Genomic DNA, 17,532 nt, shown 5'->3' on the forward strand with positions numbered 1-17,532 from the left:
AGCTCACGATGTAGGATTTTTGCTCACAAGACTTCGCAGTTTAGAGGGAGCATTGGATACCAACCTCCAGGTGATGGGTGGAGACCTCCTGGGATTACAACTGATCTCCAGGTAACAGAGTTCAGTTCACCTGGAGAAAATGGCTGCTTTGGAAGATGGACTATATATGGGATTATTCCCCAGGGCCAGATTAACAATTAGGCCAAGTAGGCACTGGCCTATGGGCCCCCACACCTTTAGCGGCCCTGGCCAGCTTCCCCCCCCCATTTCCCCCCCGCTTGCAGCCCTCCCAGCCTTCACGCACACCCAGCAATTGAGCCACTCTTTGCCTGACTTGCCTGGTGCAGCTGCTGCTGGTGTCGTTGCCAAATTTGCCTTTCTCTGCCTCTCCCCTGCAGCTTTGTCAAAGCGGCTTTTCAGAAGGGGCCTGCAGGCTGCAGTGGGGTCTGTGGCTGGTGGGGTGGGTGCTCCAACTCTGAGATAATTTGCAAGCCCCCCCCCCCGAGATTTTGACTACCTAGGGGCCTCCACAATGTTTAATTTGGCATTGATTATACCTTTCTGTGGTCCCTCCCCAAACCAGGCTCTGCCCTCCAAAATCTCTAGGTATATCCCAAATAGTGTCTGTCTCTTCTGAATATGTGGTTCTGATTTATTGAAACTGTTTTATGATGTTTTTATTTTGATGTTTTGACCCTTGTAAGCCACCCTGAGCCCGCTTGGGGGATAGGGTGGAGTATAACATGGCAACATGACTGGAAGGTAAACTTTAAAACTTGCCACACTTGCAAAGCTGAAAGGCAAGGGACCACCGCAATGGAAACACGCTTTCCAAACTGCAGATTGTCTCAGAGGGCAGCCGTGTTGGGCTGAAATAGATTTGAATCCAGCAGCGTGACATCGTTTAAGTGAGGAAAGGGATGGTGGCTCAGTGGTAGAGCAGCTGCTTGGTAAGTAGAAGGTCCCAGGTTCAATCCCCAGCATCTCCAACTCAAAAGGGTCCAGGCAAATTGGCATGAAAAACCTTCGCTTGAGACCCTGGAGAGCCGCTGCCCGTCTGAGTAGACAATACTGACTTTGATGGACCCAGGGTCTGATTCAGTAGAAGGCAGCTTCAGATGTTCATACGTTTAAATGAACTAGATTTGCTGTTGTGAATCAGTTGCTGTATCTTGGCTTGCTTACGGGTATCAAAGCCTAGGGTATGACCTTTGGCACGTCAGCACTTTGACGGCTTGCACCCCTGACTAAGTCACTCCTGTGGATCTCATGTCAGTTTGTAGACTATAGACATTTATTGTAGTGTTTATTGCACCCCTTGTATTTTTATTAAAGGTAAAGGCAAGTTTCCTGTGCAAGCACCAGTCGTTTATGACTCTGGGCTGACGCAGCATCGTGACATTTTCACGGCAGACCTTTTACGGGGTGGTTTGCCATTGCCTTCCCCAGTCATCTACACTTTCCCCCCAGCAAGCTGGGTACTCATTTTACTGACCTCAGAAGGATGGAAGGCTGAGACAACCTCGAGCCAGCTACCTGAACCCAGCTTCCGCCAGGATCGAACTCCGGTCATGAGCAGAGCTTGGACTGCGGGACTGACGCTTTACCACTCTGCGCCACGGGGCTCTTTTTTAAAACAAACTGTTTTTATCAGTCGACTGTATCATTCTGCCTATTTATTGAAATTTTATTGCATGAGCCACTTTCGGTCCCCGCTGGGGGGAAATAGGCAGCGTAAGAAATGCCTTCAATCAAATGAACGCTTACTCCCAGTACGGGGTAGCCAAACTGTGGCTGGAGCCACATTTGTGGAAAAGCTTAACGCCTCAAAATATGCTGGAAATAAGCTGCATTCTCATTTCCTTGTTTATGAAGATGCATCTTTCTGGAAAGGCGTTAACTTTTTTTAAACTTAGAACAACTTGCAAACGGAGGAATTGATAATGCCTCTATCTTGGAAGCTAAGCAGAGTCAGCCCTGGTTTGTGTCTGAAAGGAAATCACTATGTTATGTGGAGGCAGGCACTGGCAAACCACTTCCAAACATCTCTTTGCCTTGAAAACCCTACGGGGGTCGCCCTTAAGTCAGCTGGGACTTGATGGCAGAACAAGTCACACACGACATATCTGCCCTGTGGAATATCTAGGGAAGAGAATTGTTTCATATAGATGTAACGATCTCGAGCCCAAACAATAAGAAATGTAAAATGAGGAATCTGGGTGAGTAGGATTTTATTGGATCAACTTTTCCCAATGCAGAAGTGTGCAAGCTTTCGACTTACACAGGGTTCTTCATCAGAGCTATAGAAGAACAGCTATATCCTCTGCTGCATAGATACATAAAGCAAGACTGGTTTACAAGGAACATTTGCCTCTGTATAGCAGCCGCGGCACGCCATTCTTTGTTTCTGGGCATCTCAAGAATACATCTCCTTTCTGAGACAGGACAGCTACAGCAGATGTAGAGAAACCCCCTAATTCCGAATCCTTTCAAAGTTGTCATCGTTTTCATTAGTGCTTTTGGATCCCTCCGGATTGAGGCCCGTCTACGGAAGCAGGAGAAGAAGGACGGATCGACAACGGTGAGGAAAGGACATGTGCCTTTCGTTCAAACCATGAGGCCTACTCTCATGGCTTAAATTTGGAAGGGGGTGGGTAGGACAAAGCAGAATGCAGCTGAGAGTACAGTTCTTGCTTAGAGGGCTTTATTAAGTCAAGCAGGAGCTATTCACACAGGTAGCGTGCTTGTGGACGAGGAGTACTTGACCTCATCCCTTTGGGCTGACCCCACATAGTTGTCCCTTCTGGCAGCGTACTCTCCGACATTGGGCAGCCCCGGAACCACACAGCAGCTCAGGGCGCTGCGGTAGATGCTCATGTCGTGGGCGTCGTACCACTCGTCCGTCTTCTCGTCGTAACACTCCACATTGAACGTCGTCGTGAAGCCGTTGAAGCCGCCCACCACGAAGAGCAGGTCATCTACCACTTCAATGCCGAAATTGCTCCGGGGGTTGAACATGGTCGGGATGGTTCTCCAGGTGTTGGCGATCGGGTTGTAAGCTTCGGCGCTCCGGAGCCGGTTGGCGCCGTCAAAGCCTCCAACCTGGAGACTCCAAAAAGACAGGGGAATCGTAGAGTTGGAAGGTACCTCGGGGGTCATCTAGTCCAACCCCCTGCACAATGCAAGACGTTCACTAGGGACAGATGTACCTATTTTGGAGGGGGGGCAAAGTTAAAAAATAGCAACCCCCCCCACTACCCTTCCACCATGAAGACCTACCCATCCTAAACATCTGGGATGATTTTAGAATTTCTAAATTAAAGGAGTCATTTCTTTGCTGCTCAATGTGGCTAAATATGCTATTGCATTACACTGGAGACAGAATTCAATTCCTTCATTGGTGGCCTGGTTAAGCAAATGCTGGGAATATTTTGTTTTGGACAAAATTACACATAATTTAGAAGGGGGGCATGCTTCACATCGAAGGTCAATTATTTTAGCTAAGTGGTCCCCTTTTCTGGATTATTTTTCTTTGTGGGAATTTTGGTTCAACTGCACATAATATACTGGTCTGGCATTCATTTGTTTGAATACGATTTCGCACTGTGTGTACTTGTGGTTCATTTGGATGTTTATTGGCAACTAGCTGACTTTCTTGGATCATACTTTTGATTATTATTTTAACTGTGATCCAGAATGTTAATCTGTTTATTAAAATAAACTGGTTTAAAAGAAAAAGATCTACCTATTTTTTGGGGAGAAAGGAGTGCTGGTGGCGCCCCCTTTTCTCTGGCTGCCCCCCAGATCTAGCCCTGACATTCACAAATACCTCCCCCTTTCACATGCACCCTGTTACCCCATCCCATGCCCTCCTCCTCATGATCTGCCTAAGTTTATAGAATCAGCACTGCTGTCAGATGGCCTTCTAGCGTGTTGGAAAACCTCCAAAGAAGGAGAGCCCACCACCTCCTACGGAAGCCTTTCCCACTGTCAGGAAATTCTTCCTAACATTTAGCCGAAAACTCTTTTGATTTAATTTCAACCAATTCGTTCGGTCCAACCTTCTGGGGCAACAGAAAACAACTCCACACCATCCTCTATATGATGGCCCTTCAAGTACTTGAAGATGGTGATTGTAACTTGTAATTTTGGTCTTTGTTTCTTGCTAGTCGCAAACCACAGCTGTTGGAAAGAGAAGGACTAGATGCTGTCTCTTAGCCTCAGTCTCCAGAGGGGGGTGAAAAGAAGAAGAACATATTGGATTTATATCCTGCCCTATACTCTGAATCTTAGAGCGGTCACAATCTCCTCTACCTTCCCCCCCCCCCCCGCTCCCCACAATAGACACCCTGTGAGGTAGGTGGAGCTGAGAGAGTTCTCCCAGAAGCCGCCCTTTCAAGGACAACTCCTTCAAGAGCTATGGCTGACCCAAGGCCATTCCAGCAGCTGCAAGTGGAGGAGTGGGGAATCAAACCCAGTTCTCCCAGGTAAGAGTCTGCACACTTCACCACTACACCAAACTGGCGTTAGAGAGATAGACAGGCAAACGGTGGGTTTCCTCCCAGTTTATTCTTCTGCCTCTGTTCCTTTGATGCGCGGACTGATACTCTCAGAGAATTTTTTTCTTCCATTCACACTTCTCTCACACATGCACAAAGGAGGAGGTCCACTGCTCTCCGTCTTTGCACCCCGGATGCAACCTCCCTCCATCCGGGTAGTTAGAATAGGCATCTGTCTCTGTCTCTCACTTTTACTATCTAGAATGGAGTCTCCTAAATAAAGAACTCTTTACTGTCTGTCATATTTATTAACTGTCCTTGGTTCTTAAATCTGTACCATGTTGCATTCTGGGCCACTGCCTACTAGCTATGTATGGCTCTGCTCAGCTATGTGTGGCTTTGCTCACTGTGCTGGATTCCTCCTCTGATGAAGTGTGCTTAAGAGCACACGAAAGCTTACGTTCTAAAGAAAAATGTGTTGGTCTTAAAGGTGCGCTTGACTCCTGCTTTGTTCAAAGAACTCTTTATTAAGCTTGAAACTGACAAGTAGCTCTGTGTAACTGCAACTTTGCTAGCACACCCAGAACAAAGAGAAGTTTCTGTTGCCTGTATGCCTTGTGCGCTCTACTACAATAAGATACAGATTACTGGCTTACCATACCAGGGAATCTATCTATCAACAGATTGGCCAGTCTGGGAGTGGCCAAACTGCGGCTTTTGTGTGGCCCTTTCACACATATTGTGCAGCTCTCAAAGTTCCCACCATCTCATTGGCCAGCTTGGAGAAGGCATTTCTCTCTTTAAACCACTTCTGCAAGTCAAGTCAGCTGGCAGATTGAAAAATGCATTTAAAGTTGCTTTCTTTCCACCTCTCCCTCCCCCATCTATTTCCTTCCTTCCTAGTTTGGTAGAGTGGTTAAGTGTGCGAACTCTAATCTGGGAGAACTGGGTTTGATTCCCCACTCCTCCACTTGCAGCTGCTGGAATGGTCTTGAGTCAGCCATAGCTCCTGCAACAGTTGTCCTTGAAAGGGCAGCTTCTGTGAGAGCTCTCTCATCCCCACCTACCTCACAGGGTGTTTGTTGCAGGGGAAGGAGATTGTAAGCCGCTCTGAGACTGATTCAGAGAGAAGGGCAGGGCATAAATCTATGGTTTCCTTCCTTCCTTCCTTCCTTCCTTCCTTCCTTCCTTCCTTCCTTCCTTCCTTCCTTCCTTCCTTCCTTCCTTCCTTCCTGTTAAGAACATAAGAGAAGCCATGTTGGATCAGGTCAATGGCCCATCCAGTCCAACATTCTGTGTCACACAGTGGCCAAAAATTTTTTTTATACACACACACACATAGATATATATATACATACTGTGGACAAACATAGATATATATACATACTGTAGATCAGTGGACCTGTGGTCCACTGATGGACCTCCGCTCCATATTTTTATCTAACCCCCTCTTGAAGCTGGCTATGCTTGTAGCCACCACCACCTCCTGTGGCAGTGAATTCCACATGTTAATCACCCTTTGGGTGAAGAAGTACTTCCTTTTATCTGTTTTAACCCTACTGCTCAGCAATTTCATTGAAAGCCCGTGAGTTCTTGTATTGTGAGAAAGGGAGAAAAGGACTTCTTTCTCTACTTTCTCCATCCCATGCATAATCTTGTAAACCTCTATCATGTCACCCCGCAGTCGACGTTTCTCCAAGCTAAAGAGCCCCAAGCATTTTAACCTTTCTTCATAGGGAAAGTGTTCCAACCCTTTAATCATTCTAGTTGCCCTTCTCTGGACTTCTTCCAATGCTATGTTCTCAAACATCTGACATTTATTCTAAGTGGTTCTTATGTTGGCCACCCCTGAGCTAGTCTACGTCTGCACCCAACCAAAGAAGGCGCAAATGTCCTTCTTGCCAATTTACCGTGACAGCGTTGCCCCCAGCACAGCAACCTCAAAGCGAATCAAGGACCCTGGCCTTACCGCGTAGACGTGCTCTCCATATGCAATGACGCCGATGCCACTCCGCCGGCTTCTCATCGGGGCAATCAAGCTCCACTGATCGACTTTGGCATCGTACACTTCGGCCGTGAAGAGGCACTCGTTCCCGTTGAACCCGCCGCAAATGTAGACCTTTTCCCCCGTTTCAAAGCCAAGCAGGGTGGAAAGGCAGAAAGTTACAGCGGGGTTAGGAACTGGAATGTGTGAATGGGTCTGTTAGTACAGTTCTGCCTGGTTAAAGCCTGGTATTAAACAGCAACAAAAACATTTAGCAGTCAATCAAGGTTTCACATTTTGAGTTTGGGGCAATTTAAAAAAGATTGTTCACTTCTGCCCAGGAAGATCCATAGGCCATCGCAAGACAAGATTATTGAAGTGACTCTGCGTGGGAATCTGGGATGGGGCAGAAGAACTAAGGACACAGGGAGAGGCCTGCCAAAGAAGTCCTGTGAAGAAAGGCTGAAGGAGCTGGGCATGTTTAGCCTCGAGAGGAGGCGGCTGAGAGGTGATAGGATCCCCATCTTCAAGTACCTGAAGGGCTGTCCTCTAGAGGATGGGGTGGAATTGTTTTCTGTGGCCCCGGAAGGTAGGACCGGAACCAACGGGTTGAAATTAAATCAAAAGAGTTTCCGGCTCAGCATTAGGAAGAACTTCCTGACCGTTAGAGAAGTTCCTCAGTGGAACAGGCTTCCTCGGGAGGTGGTGGGCTCTCCTTCCTCGGAGGTTTTTAAGCAGAGGCTAGATGGCCATCTGACAGCAATGAGGAGCCTGTGAATTTAGGGGGCGGTATGTGTTAATTTTCTATATTGCGCAGGGGGCCAGACTAGCCGACCCTAGGGGTCCCCTTCCAACTCTATTATTCTAAGTGGATACATGAGACAAGGTCTTTTCAGTGACAGCCCCATAGCTGTGAACAATCTCAGAGAGGTACGCCTCGCCCCCTCACTCTTGATCTTTAGGAGGCAACTAAAGATAGTTTTATTAGTTCTTCTGCCTACCTGCAGCTTTAAATTATTGCTTTTTATTGATTTTATCTAGTGGTTTTTATGTACTGCAACGCACTCTACTTGCGGCTACTCAATGCTAGTCTTGGAGAATGTTTGGAAGCTGCAGCTAGAAGGCTGGTTGGGGTCATGTGACCCCAATATTATAGTGACTACACTGGCTACCAATTCACTCCTGAGCCCAATTCAAAGGGCTGGAATGAATTTTTGATGAATTGTTGTTAATGAGTTTTGTATGCGGGGTGACATGATAGAGGTTTACAAGATTATGCATGGGATGGAGAAAGTAGAGAAAGAAGTCCTTTTCTCCCTTTCTCACAATACAAGAACTCGTGGGCATTCAATGAAATTGCTGAGCAGTCAGGTTAGAGCAGATAAAAGGAAGTCCTTCTTCACCCAAAGGGTGATTAACCTGTGGAATTCACTGCCACAGAAGGTGGTGGCGGCTACAAGCATAGCCAGCTTCATGAGGGGATTGGATAAAAATATGGAGCAGAGGTCCATCAGTGGCTATTAGCCACAGCGTGTGTATGTGTGTGTATGTATATATATACCGTATATACTCGAGTATAAGTCGACCCGAATATAAGCCGAGGCTTCTAATTTTACCCCAAAATCTGGGAAAACTTATTGACTCGAGTATAAGCCGAGGGTGGGAAACGCAGCAGTTACTATTCCTGTGGCAGGTAAGGCCACAATGCTGCTTGCAATGAAAGATGAGGAGAATGGTGGTGCAGAACACAAATCAACAATACCAAGGCAGAAGTCATTTCTGGTCAGACTGAAAACACCAGTCCCAGCACGACCCCTCCCCCTTCACTGAGGAGAGGAGAGCAGGGGGCAGCTTTAGCTGTCCTTGGAATTCCGGGGATGCGGGCGGAATAGTGACTCGAGTATAAGCCGAGGAGGGGTTTTTTCTGCCCAAAATTTGGGCAGAAAAACTAGGCTTATACTCGAGTATATAGGGTATATATTATAGGCTACTGTGTGACACAGAGTGTTGGACTGGATGGGCCATTGGCCTGATCTAACAAGGCTTCTCTTATGATCTTATGTGGTATAAACACATGTAATAGTCGCTGCAATCTAGCCATGAGCGTTCTGCTTTTCTGGGCTGATATCACGAGATCCAGCAACCCAAGCAGATAACAGCCCCACGCACAAACAACCACTGGACCCAAGCTCCTGACTGGTTACCTTTCCGTACAGGGTCGTGGCGCTTGCATCGCTCCTCTGTTCGTGCATAGGGGCAATAAGAGTCCACTGGTTGGTCTCAGGCTCGTACCTCTCGGCCGTGTTGAGGCGCACGTAGCCATCAAAGCCACCCATGGCATAGATGAAGTTGTCGAGGACGGTGACACTCACGTAGCAGCGCCGGGAGTGCATGGGGGCCACTTGGTGCCACGTTTTCTTGACGGGCTCAAACCGCTTGACGCTGTTGAAATAGTCCACGCTGTCGAAGCCCCCGATGATGTACACGTAGCCCTTCAGGTAGGCGGCGCCGTGGTACGCCCGGGGGCTCTCTTGTTGGCACGTGACGTTCACCCAGCGGTCCGCCCGGGCGTCGTACGTCTCGATGGCGTTGGTCGGGCTCCCGCCGCTCCAGCCACCGATGGCGAACAGGATGGCGTACGGCAGCCGGGGCCTTGTCAGCGGGTTGGTGAAGTCGGAACTCGATGGGCCGTTCATGTTGAGGTCGTACATGGCTTTCAGGGCGTCGATGATGATGGGCTTGCACTCCTCGCTGTCCTTCACGTAGTCGTGCATTTTGACGTTGTTCATGAAATATTCGGCGTGCATCAAAGCCAAGCGGACCTAAAAAAGAGAGCGAGAGAGAGCGAGAGCGATAAGAGAGTTGCAAATGAGGACAAGTACGAAGCTCAGCTGCCGACCGTGGCAGTTTGAACCGGAGAGCCTGCCAAGTGTGCTCACTCCTATTTTTTGGTCTGTCTTACCCAAAATCTCTAACCCCTTCCCCCGTACTTCCCATCCCGTGTTATTGCAGAGTCTTTACGTTCGCAAGTGTCATGATCCTGGGCCTAGTGAGGCCTGCAGGCCCCAGGGAAGCCTGCTTAGGAGTTACTGGGAAAAGCCTACATCTCCCAGGATCCCCTCTGATTGGGTAGCAAACAGACCCAGAGAGGGGTGGGGCCTGAGAAGAGAATATATAAAGGCCAAGCCCAGGAAGTGGGTGTTCTTTCCCTAGAAGGCTGAGCTGGAGGCAGGTTGTTGCCTGGAGAGCTGCAAGGAAGGGAAAGGCCCTTACCCAAGGGGGGGGTGGTAAGTGTTGGTATTAGAGTAGGGACTGTAGAGATAGACACGTTAGGGCATTTGTTTATTTTCCCTTCACCTTTTTACTGGTTAATGCACCTTGTTAATTTATATTGCACTAAAATAAACCTTTATGTTCACTCTGCCTGGTCCTCACACCCTTTATTTGGCCTAAGCTAAGGGAGGCCTGGAAGGGCTTGGGAGGGGACTCTGGGCCTTCTCAAGGGAGACCCTTAACCCGGAGTGGTGGCAGCACTTGGTAAGACCCTCCTGAGTTGTGACAGCAAGGCTGAACATTATGCCTACAATGGTTTTGAAAGGGAGATTTTTTTGAATTATGCTCTACACCAGGGGTGACAAACATGTGGCCTGAGGGCCAGATCAGGCCCCCAGAGGGCTCCTATCAGGGCCGCAAGCAACTCACTGTCATCTGCTTCCTTTTCTCTCTCTTGCTTCCTTTTGCATCACAGCTTGCTTTGCCAGGCTTGCTCAATTGCACAGGAGCTACATAGCAAAGCCTGTATTTTTCCCCCAATGCCCAGCCATTTCATGTTTTCCCCAGGGTCTTAGGCTCAAAGCACTGACCAAAGTTGTGAGCTCCTGCATAAATGAGTTTGCTCTGGAGCCATTTTTCCTGAGCTAAGACAAAAATGTGCGAGCAGGAGGCTAAAGAACAGTGAGCTAGCTCACACTAACTCAGCTTAGAGGGAACACAGATTATGAGTACTATATCCGCTGGATAATAGAACATTATATCTGCTGTTGCTTTCACATTAGCCCAAGCCAACAACAGAGGCAATACCTCTTCTACGCCAAGTGAACTTGGAATTCTTGTTCCTGAGTGATCAATCCCAAGAAGCAGCAAAGCTCACATCTGAAGGTCCCCGGTTCTAGCACAGTCAACTCCTCCGCTACCATTTTTTTAGAAAGGTGCTATAGCTCAGGTGTGCACCACATACATCGATGCACACAAAACACACAGGTTTGATCCTCCTATTTCTCTAGATGAAAGCCACCAAGGACTGGAAAGATCTCTGCCTGAATCCTTGCAGTGCTGTCCGAAAGGACACTAGCTTTCATGCATTCAAGAGAACGGGATAGTGGGATAACGGCTAGAGTGCTGGAGGCCCAGGTTCAAATCTACACTCTGCCATGGAAACTTGCCAGATGAGCATGGGCCTGTCACACCCCCAGCCTATCCAACTGTAAGTGGTTAGGAGTTCTTATGCCAGGCAGTTTGGACTGAATGTCCACAAGATGGATGCCAGGAGGACAGGCTCCACGGGCACATCTAAAATCCTGATCACACAGCCTCACAGGGAAGAAGAAGAGGAGGAGGAGGAGAAGATTGGATTTATACCCTGCCCTTCTCACTCGGAGACTCAGAGCATCTTACAATCTCCTTCCCTTCGTCTCCCCACAACAGACACCCTGGAGGTGGGGCTGAGAGAGCTCTTTCGAGAACTGCCCTTGTGCAGAACAGCTCTGAGAGGCAGATGACTGACCCAAGGTCACACCAGCAGTGTAAGTAGAGAAGTGGGGAATCAAACCCCGTTCTCCCAGATAAGAGTTCACGCACTTCACCAGTACACCAAACCGGCTCTCAAACTGGTAGTTGTGAGGATTTTTTTAAAAATGGAGGAGGGAAGAATGTCATGAACCATTTTGGATCTTGATTTGGGGCGAGGGACGGAGATATAAAGGAAGTTAATAAATAAATTATTGTGGAATTGGCCACTGTGTGACAGAAGTGTTGGACTGGATGGGCCACTGGCCTGATCCAACATGGCTTCTCTTATGTTCTGAAGAGCAGAGGTCCATCAGTGGCTATTAGCCACAAGATATCGAAGGAACTCTCTGGGGCAGTGATGCTCTGACTTCTTGGTGTTTGGGGGGGCAAGAGTAGGAGGGCTTCTAGAGTTCTGGTCCCCTGGTGAACCTCCTGAAGGCACCTGGGCTTTGGCCACTGTGTGTGACAGGAGTGTTGGACTGGATGGGCCACTGGCCTGATCCAACATGGCTTCTCTTATGTTCTTATGTGTGGGGCAGTGATGCTCTGTATTCTTGGTGCTTGGGGGACAACAGTAAGAGGGCTTCAGGAGTTCTGGCCCCACTGGTGGACCTCCTGATGACACCTGGGTTATGGCCACTGTGTGACACAGAGTGTTGGACTGGATGGGCCACTGGCCTGATCCAACATGGCTTCTCTTATGTTCTTATGTGTCACAGAGTGTTGGACTGGATGGGCCATTGGCCTGATCCAACATGACTTCTCTTATGTTCTTATGTGACACAGAGTGTTGGACTGGATGGGCCATTGGCCTGATCCAACATGGCTTCTCTTATGTCCGTAGTTAGCCGTGAAGTTCCACTCCACGGGCAACAGACAAGGAAAAATGAGTGGGTACGAACCTTGGGAAGTAGAACTGCCATGTGCTGTTTCCTGTTCTGGGGGTCGTGGGTGATCCACTTGAGGATGGCTTCGAAAACCGCGTCTTCCTGCTTCACGTTGAGTTCGTCCTTTTCAATGATGTCTTGAAACTCATTGACCGAGAGCTCCAGGAATTCGGTCGACGCTTTCACCATCTCCTCGAAGTTGTGCAAGATGAACATGTAGGCCGTCTGCCGCAGGTCCGGGCAGTAGTAGTACTCCGTGAACTTGCAGATGCCGATACAGTTCTCCAGGCACAGCTGGCTTTTCATGAAGTCAGAGCAAGCCCGGACGATGCCCATCACGTTGAACTGGTCGGCAGCCACAAAGAGTCTCTCCACGTTGTCCACGGTGATGGGCACTGTCCTCGTGTAGGCGTACTCGATGATGAGCTTCATCATGTCCGGGGTAATGCCAGGAATATTATAGACTCGCTTCTCTGTGTTGTTCCAGCTGCTGGTGAACAGAGCTCTGGAAACAGAAAAGAGATACAACTAATGCTCGTTGTTCTTGGGTTACTGGAAGATTCAGGATAGGCAGAAGCAGTTATTTCTTCTCGTTAAGACACAGTTTGCTTTTGAAATTAGCCTCCAGGAGAAGTGGGGATGGCTGTAAGCTTAGATTGCTTTAGGACAGGGGTGGCCAAACGGTGGCTCAGGAGCCACATGTGGCTCTTTCACACATATTGTGTGGCTTCCCTGTCGGCAGGCTTGGGGAAAGCATTTGTCTTCTTAAATCACTTCCTCCAGCCAAGGCAGCCGGTGGCTTGGAGAATGCATTTAAAGTTGCTTCCTTTCCATCTCTCCCTCCCCACCCTTTTTGCTTCCCTCCCTCGCTAACTCGTACATCTGACGTTCATGTCTTGCAGCTCTTCTGATGTTTATTCTGTGGCTCTTACACTAAGCAAGTTTGGCCACTCCTGCTTTAGAAGAGGTTGAATTTATACCCCACCCTTCCATTGGGAGTCTCAGAGTGGGTCACAATCTCCTTTTCCGTCCCCTCCACACAACAGACACCCTTGTGAGGTAAGTGGAGCTGAGAGAGCTCTGACAGAAACTGCTCCTGAGAGAACAGCTCTGAGAGAACTGGGACTGGCTGAGAGGACTCTCACAGCAGCTGCCCTTTCAAGGACCACCTCTGCCAGAGCTATGTCTGTTGTGGGGGAGGAAGATAAAGGAGAGTGTGAGGCGCTCTGAGTGGAAAGCGGAATATAAATCCAATTATTCTTCTTCTCCAAGCCAAGCCAACCAGCAGCTTGGAGAATGCATTTAAAGTTCCTTTCTTTCCACCTCTCCTTCCTCCCATTTATTTTTTTCCTTCCTTCTTTCCTTCCTTCCCTCCCTTCCTTGTGGCTCTCAAACATTAATATCTAGCAGCTCTCAAACATCTGACATTTATTCTATGTGGCAGGGGTGGCCAATGGTAGCTCTCCAGTGTTTTTTGCCTAGTTTCCATCAGCCCGAGCCAGCATGGCCATGCTGGCTGGGGCTGATGGGAGTTGTAGGCAAAAAAACATCTGGAGAACTACCGTTGGCCACTCCTGCTGTGTGGTTGATTCTATGTGAAGCAAGTTTGGCCACCCCTGCTTTAGCACATCGGGGGCACTGACCGAAAATAGGAGCTGCAGCTGCAGAGGATGTTCTTGTGGGCGTTGAACTCGCAGCCGTTAACCTTGATGATCACGTCGCAAAGCTTCCCTTCCAGCCGAAGCTCGTTGAAAACCGTACACGCCATGGCGCTCATCTTCCGCTCCATGTGGCAGTGGGAGTAGCCCGCCGAAGCGGAGGCGTCGTCCATTTTTCTTTCCGAGGCGGGGGGAGGGCAGGAGAAAGAGCTGCCAGGCCTTTCACTTAACCCTCCTCTTGGGAAAAAAAACCTGATTGGTCCAGAGGTTCCAGAACCTTTCTCATAATGAGACACGCCCCCCCCCCACCCACCTTGACATGACCGCCTTCTAGAATCTTGGCTGCCTTGCGGAGAAGTCCCTGCTCGGTATACACAAAGGAGAGTTAGACTCGGAGACCCTTTCTCCGGGCATTTTTCTTTTAAATTACATTCGTGCAAAGACAACAGGCCTTTAACGGCATATGTTACCACACAACGCAGCCTTTCCGGCGAGATATTTTACATCGCATACACTGTGTAACGGGTATTAACCGTTATCAGTGACCAGGAACAGTGTTCTCCTTGGTCCTCATTAGATCTCACGTGCCACACACGTTTAGTTAAGAAGAAGAAGATATTGGATTTATACCCTGCCCTCCACTCCGAAGAGTCTCAGAACGGCTCACAATCTCCTTTCTCCTCCTCCCCCACAACAGACAGCCTGTGAGGTAGATGAAGATATTGAATTTATATCCCGCCCTCCACTCCGAAGAGTCTCAGAGCGGCTCACAATCTCCTTTCTCTTCCTCCCCCACAACAGACAGCCTGTGAGGTAGATGAAGATATTGAATTTATATCCCGCCCTCCACTCCGAAGAGTCTCAGAGCGGCTCACAATCTCCTTTACCTTCCTCCCCCACAACAGACACCCTGTGAGGTAGATGAAGATATTGGATTTATATCCCGCCCTCCACTCCGAAGAGTCTCACAGCGGCTCACAATCTCCTTTCTCTTCCTCCCCCACAACAGACACCCTGTGAGGTAGATGAAGATATTGGATTTATATCCCGCCCTCCACTCCGAAGAGTCTCAGAGCGGCTCACAATCTCCTTTCTCTTCCTCCCCCACAACAGACACCCTGTGAGGTGGGTGGGGCTGGAGAGGGCTCTCACAGCAGCTGCCCTTTCAAGGACAACCTCTGCCAGAGCTATGGCTGACCCAAGACCATGCCAGCAGGTGCAAGTGGAGGAGTGGGGAATCAAACTTGGTTCTCCCAGATAAGAGTCCGCACACTTAACCACTACACCAAACTGGCTCTCCTCACAGCATGCTGTTAACCTCCCAACCCCCAACCTCCCCTACCCCAAAGGAATCCTAGAGTCAGAAGGGACCTCCAGGGTCATCTAGTCCATCCTCCTGCACAGGGCAGGAAATTCACAAATACTTCCCACACACACACCCCGGGTCCCTTGTTCCATGCCCAGATGGCCAAAAAAAAAAAAGAAATCTAGGATCCCTAGTCAAACTGGCCTGGAGAAAATAGCTTCCTGACCCTGAAGCGGCTATACCCAAAATAAGAAGTTATAATCAATGTGGTACAGTCTATGTCTCTCAATATAAGGACTTTTCTCAGACAGCGGACTATAGTACCGGCTTACAAAATTAATGGAAAAGACCGTCGTTTTGATGTATTCATGAATGATGAAAACAGTTTTGGTTTGTGAAGAAAATACATTTACGATATAGATAAAAAAAGAAATTTGTTAAGCGTATGTCTGCAACGTGTCATTTCACAGTGTTTTTTCCAAGCTGTTACTAATCATTTACGCTGCGGTTTCCGTCTTGCCTAAGGTCACAGAATCAGCACTGCTGTCAGATGGCCATCCAGTCTCTGCTTGAAAACCTCGCGAGGCAGCGCTGTTCAGTTAGAATACTACAGATCTGGCAAAAATCAGTGGAAAGTTAATGGTGAAAGTTACGATGAAAGGTTTCGCAGCAGAGCAGTTGGCTGTAGCCCCTTTCAAAGCTGGGCACCTACTTAAACCGCAGAACGGGGGTGGCCGAACTGCAACTCGGGAGCCACCTATGTGGCTCTTTCACACATTGTGCAGCTCTCGAACCCCCATCGCCCTGTTGGCTGCCTTGGAGAAGCATTTGTCTCTTAAAAATTACTTCTCCAAGTCAGCTGGAGGCTTGGAGAATGCTTTTAAAGTTGTTTTATTTCCACCTCTCCCTCCTGCCAATCTCTTTTCCTTCTTTCCTTCCTTCCTGCTCTCAAACATCTGATGTTCATGTCTTGTGGCTCTCAAACATCTGACATTTATTCTATGTGGCTCCTACGTGAAGCGAGTTTGGCCTCCCCTGCTGTAGGAGATGAAAAGATGCACTGATCCTCTGGCTGCAAGAAGCCAGGGACTCAAAGCATCCCAGTTTCAACCTCATCTACGCACCCTGAGGCAAAATGTTCACCTCCAGTCTCCTGTCAGCCTCGAATCAGGTACTGGAAAAAAAATTGTCTTAAAAAGGGCATGGCATCTGGATAAGGCAAAAGGGACAACATTATGCTTAACAGAGAAAGTGATTAAGGGAAGCCAGAAGTTTTCAGACACTGCCTAGTCAAACCGTCAAGCAGCCAACTTTCAAAGAGAAACATGCAGGGCTTTTTTTTGTAGCAGAAACTCCTTTGCATTTTAGGCCACACACCTGATGTAGCCAATCCTCCTGGAGCTTCCAGCAGACCCTCTACTACGAAGACAAAGACGAAAAAGATGTTGATGATGATGATGATATTGGATTCACTGTATATCCTGCCCTATATTCTGAATCAGAGTCTCAGAGCGGTCACAATCTCCTTTATCTTCCCCCCCCCACCACCACAACAGACACCCTGTGCGGTAGGTGGGGCTGAGAGAGCTCTTGCAGCAGCTGCCCTTTCAAGGACAACTCCTACGAGAGCTATGGCTGACCCAAGGCCATCCCAGCAGCTGCAAGTGGAGGAGTGGGGAATCAAACCCGGTTCTCCCAGATAAGAGTCCGCACACTTAACCACTACACCAAACTGGCTCTCGGTAAGCCAGTTAAGAGCCCTGCAAGCTCCAGGAGGACTGGCTACATCAGGGAGCGTGACCTCATACACAAAGGAGTTCCTGCGACAAAAAAAGCCCTGCCAATGTGGAAGAGGGACAAATCGCTGTGCTTCCCTTTGCTATGTTACGGGAAGATATCACAGCAGACAACTTGGGCACTCGGCGAGCGAATTCCCCGGCAGCTGTGCTTTCTATCCGTGAGACCAGGAAGGGGTTATGCAACTAGAGTAGCGTAGTGTTTACACTGAGACCCGAGACATCAGAGTTCAAATCCCCACTCAGCTACGCAGCTCAGTGGGTGACTTTGGAGGCTGATCGTTCCCTCTCCGAAGGTGGCTGCAGGGATAAAATGGGGGAAAGCAAGAAGCACCTTGAGCAACTGGAAGCACCTGGAGAAAAGGTGGGATAAAAAAGTACAAGACAGGCAGACAGATCACCTGGGAAACTCCCTGTTCTTGTAATGCGTTTTCTTTAGACTGGTGTGACATGATAGAGGTTTACAAGATGATGCGTGGGATGGAGAAGGTCAAGAAAGAAGTACTTTTCTCCCTTTCGCGCAATACGAGAACTCGCGGGCACTCAATGAAACTGCTGAGCAGTCGGGTTAGAACGGAGAAAAGGAAGGACTTCTTCACCCAAAGGGTGATCAA

General features: G+C 48.7%; 1 protein-coding gene across 2 annotated transcripts; it reads right to left on the bottom strand.

Annotated features, from left to right (window-relative positions):
- Positions 1 to 2,682: 2,682 nt before the first annotated feature.
- On the bottom strand, positions 2,683 to 14,064 carry KLHL10 (kelch like family member 10). 2 transcript variants are annotated; one of them, XM_060260520.1, is made up of 5 exons: positions 13,802 to 14,061; positions 12,174 to 12,663; positions 8,688 to 9,305; positions 6,469 to 6,618; positions 2,683 to 3,102 (listed from the first exon to the last, which is right to left on the bottom strand). In XM_060260520.1, the coding sequence occupies exons 1-5, from the start codon at positions 13,987 to 13,989 to the stop codon at positions 2,728 to 2,730; spliced, it is 1,821 nt and encodes a 606-aa protein (XP_060116503.1). In that variant the 5' UTR covers positions 13,990 to 14,061; the 3' UTR covers positions 2,683 to 2,727. The 2 variants fall into 2 exon arrangements, with proteins under 2 accessions (XP_060116503.1, XP_060116504.1); XM_060260521.1 differs by having other exon boundaries at positions 2,905 to 3,109; positions 13,802 to 14,064.
- Positions 14,065 to 17,532: the final 3,468 nt, after the last annotated feature.

This window comes from Heteronotia binoei, chromosome 20 (genome assembly GCF_032191835.1).
Source record: "Heteronotia binoei isolate CCM8104 ecotype False Entrance Well chromosome 20, APGP_CSIRO_Hbin_v1, whole genome shotgun sequence".
Classification (NCBI taxonomy): Eukaryota; Metazoa; Chordata; class Lepidosauria; order Squamata; family Gekkonidae; genus Heteronotia; species Heteronotia binoei.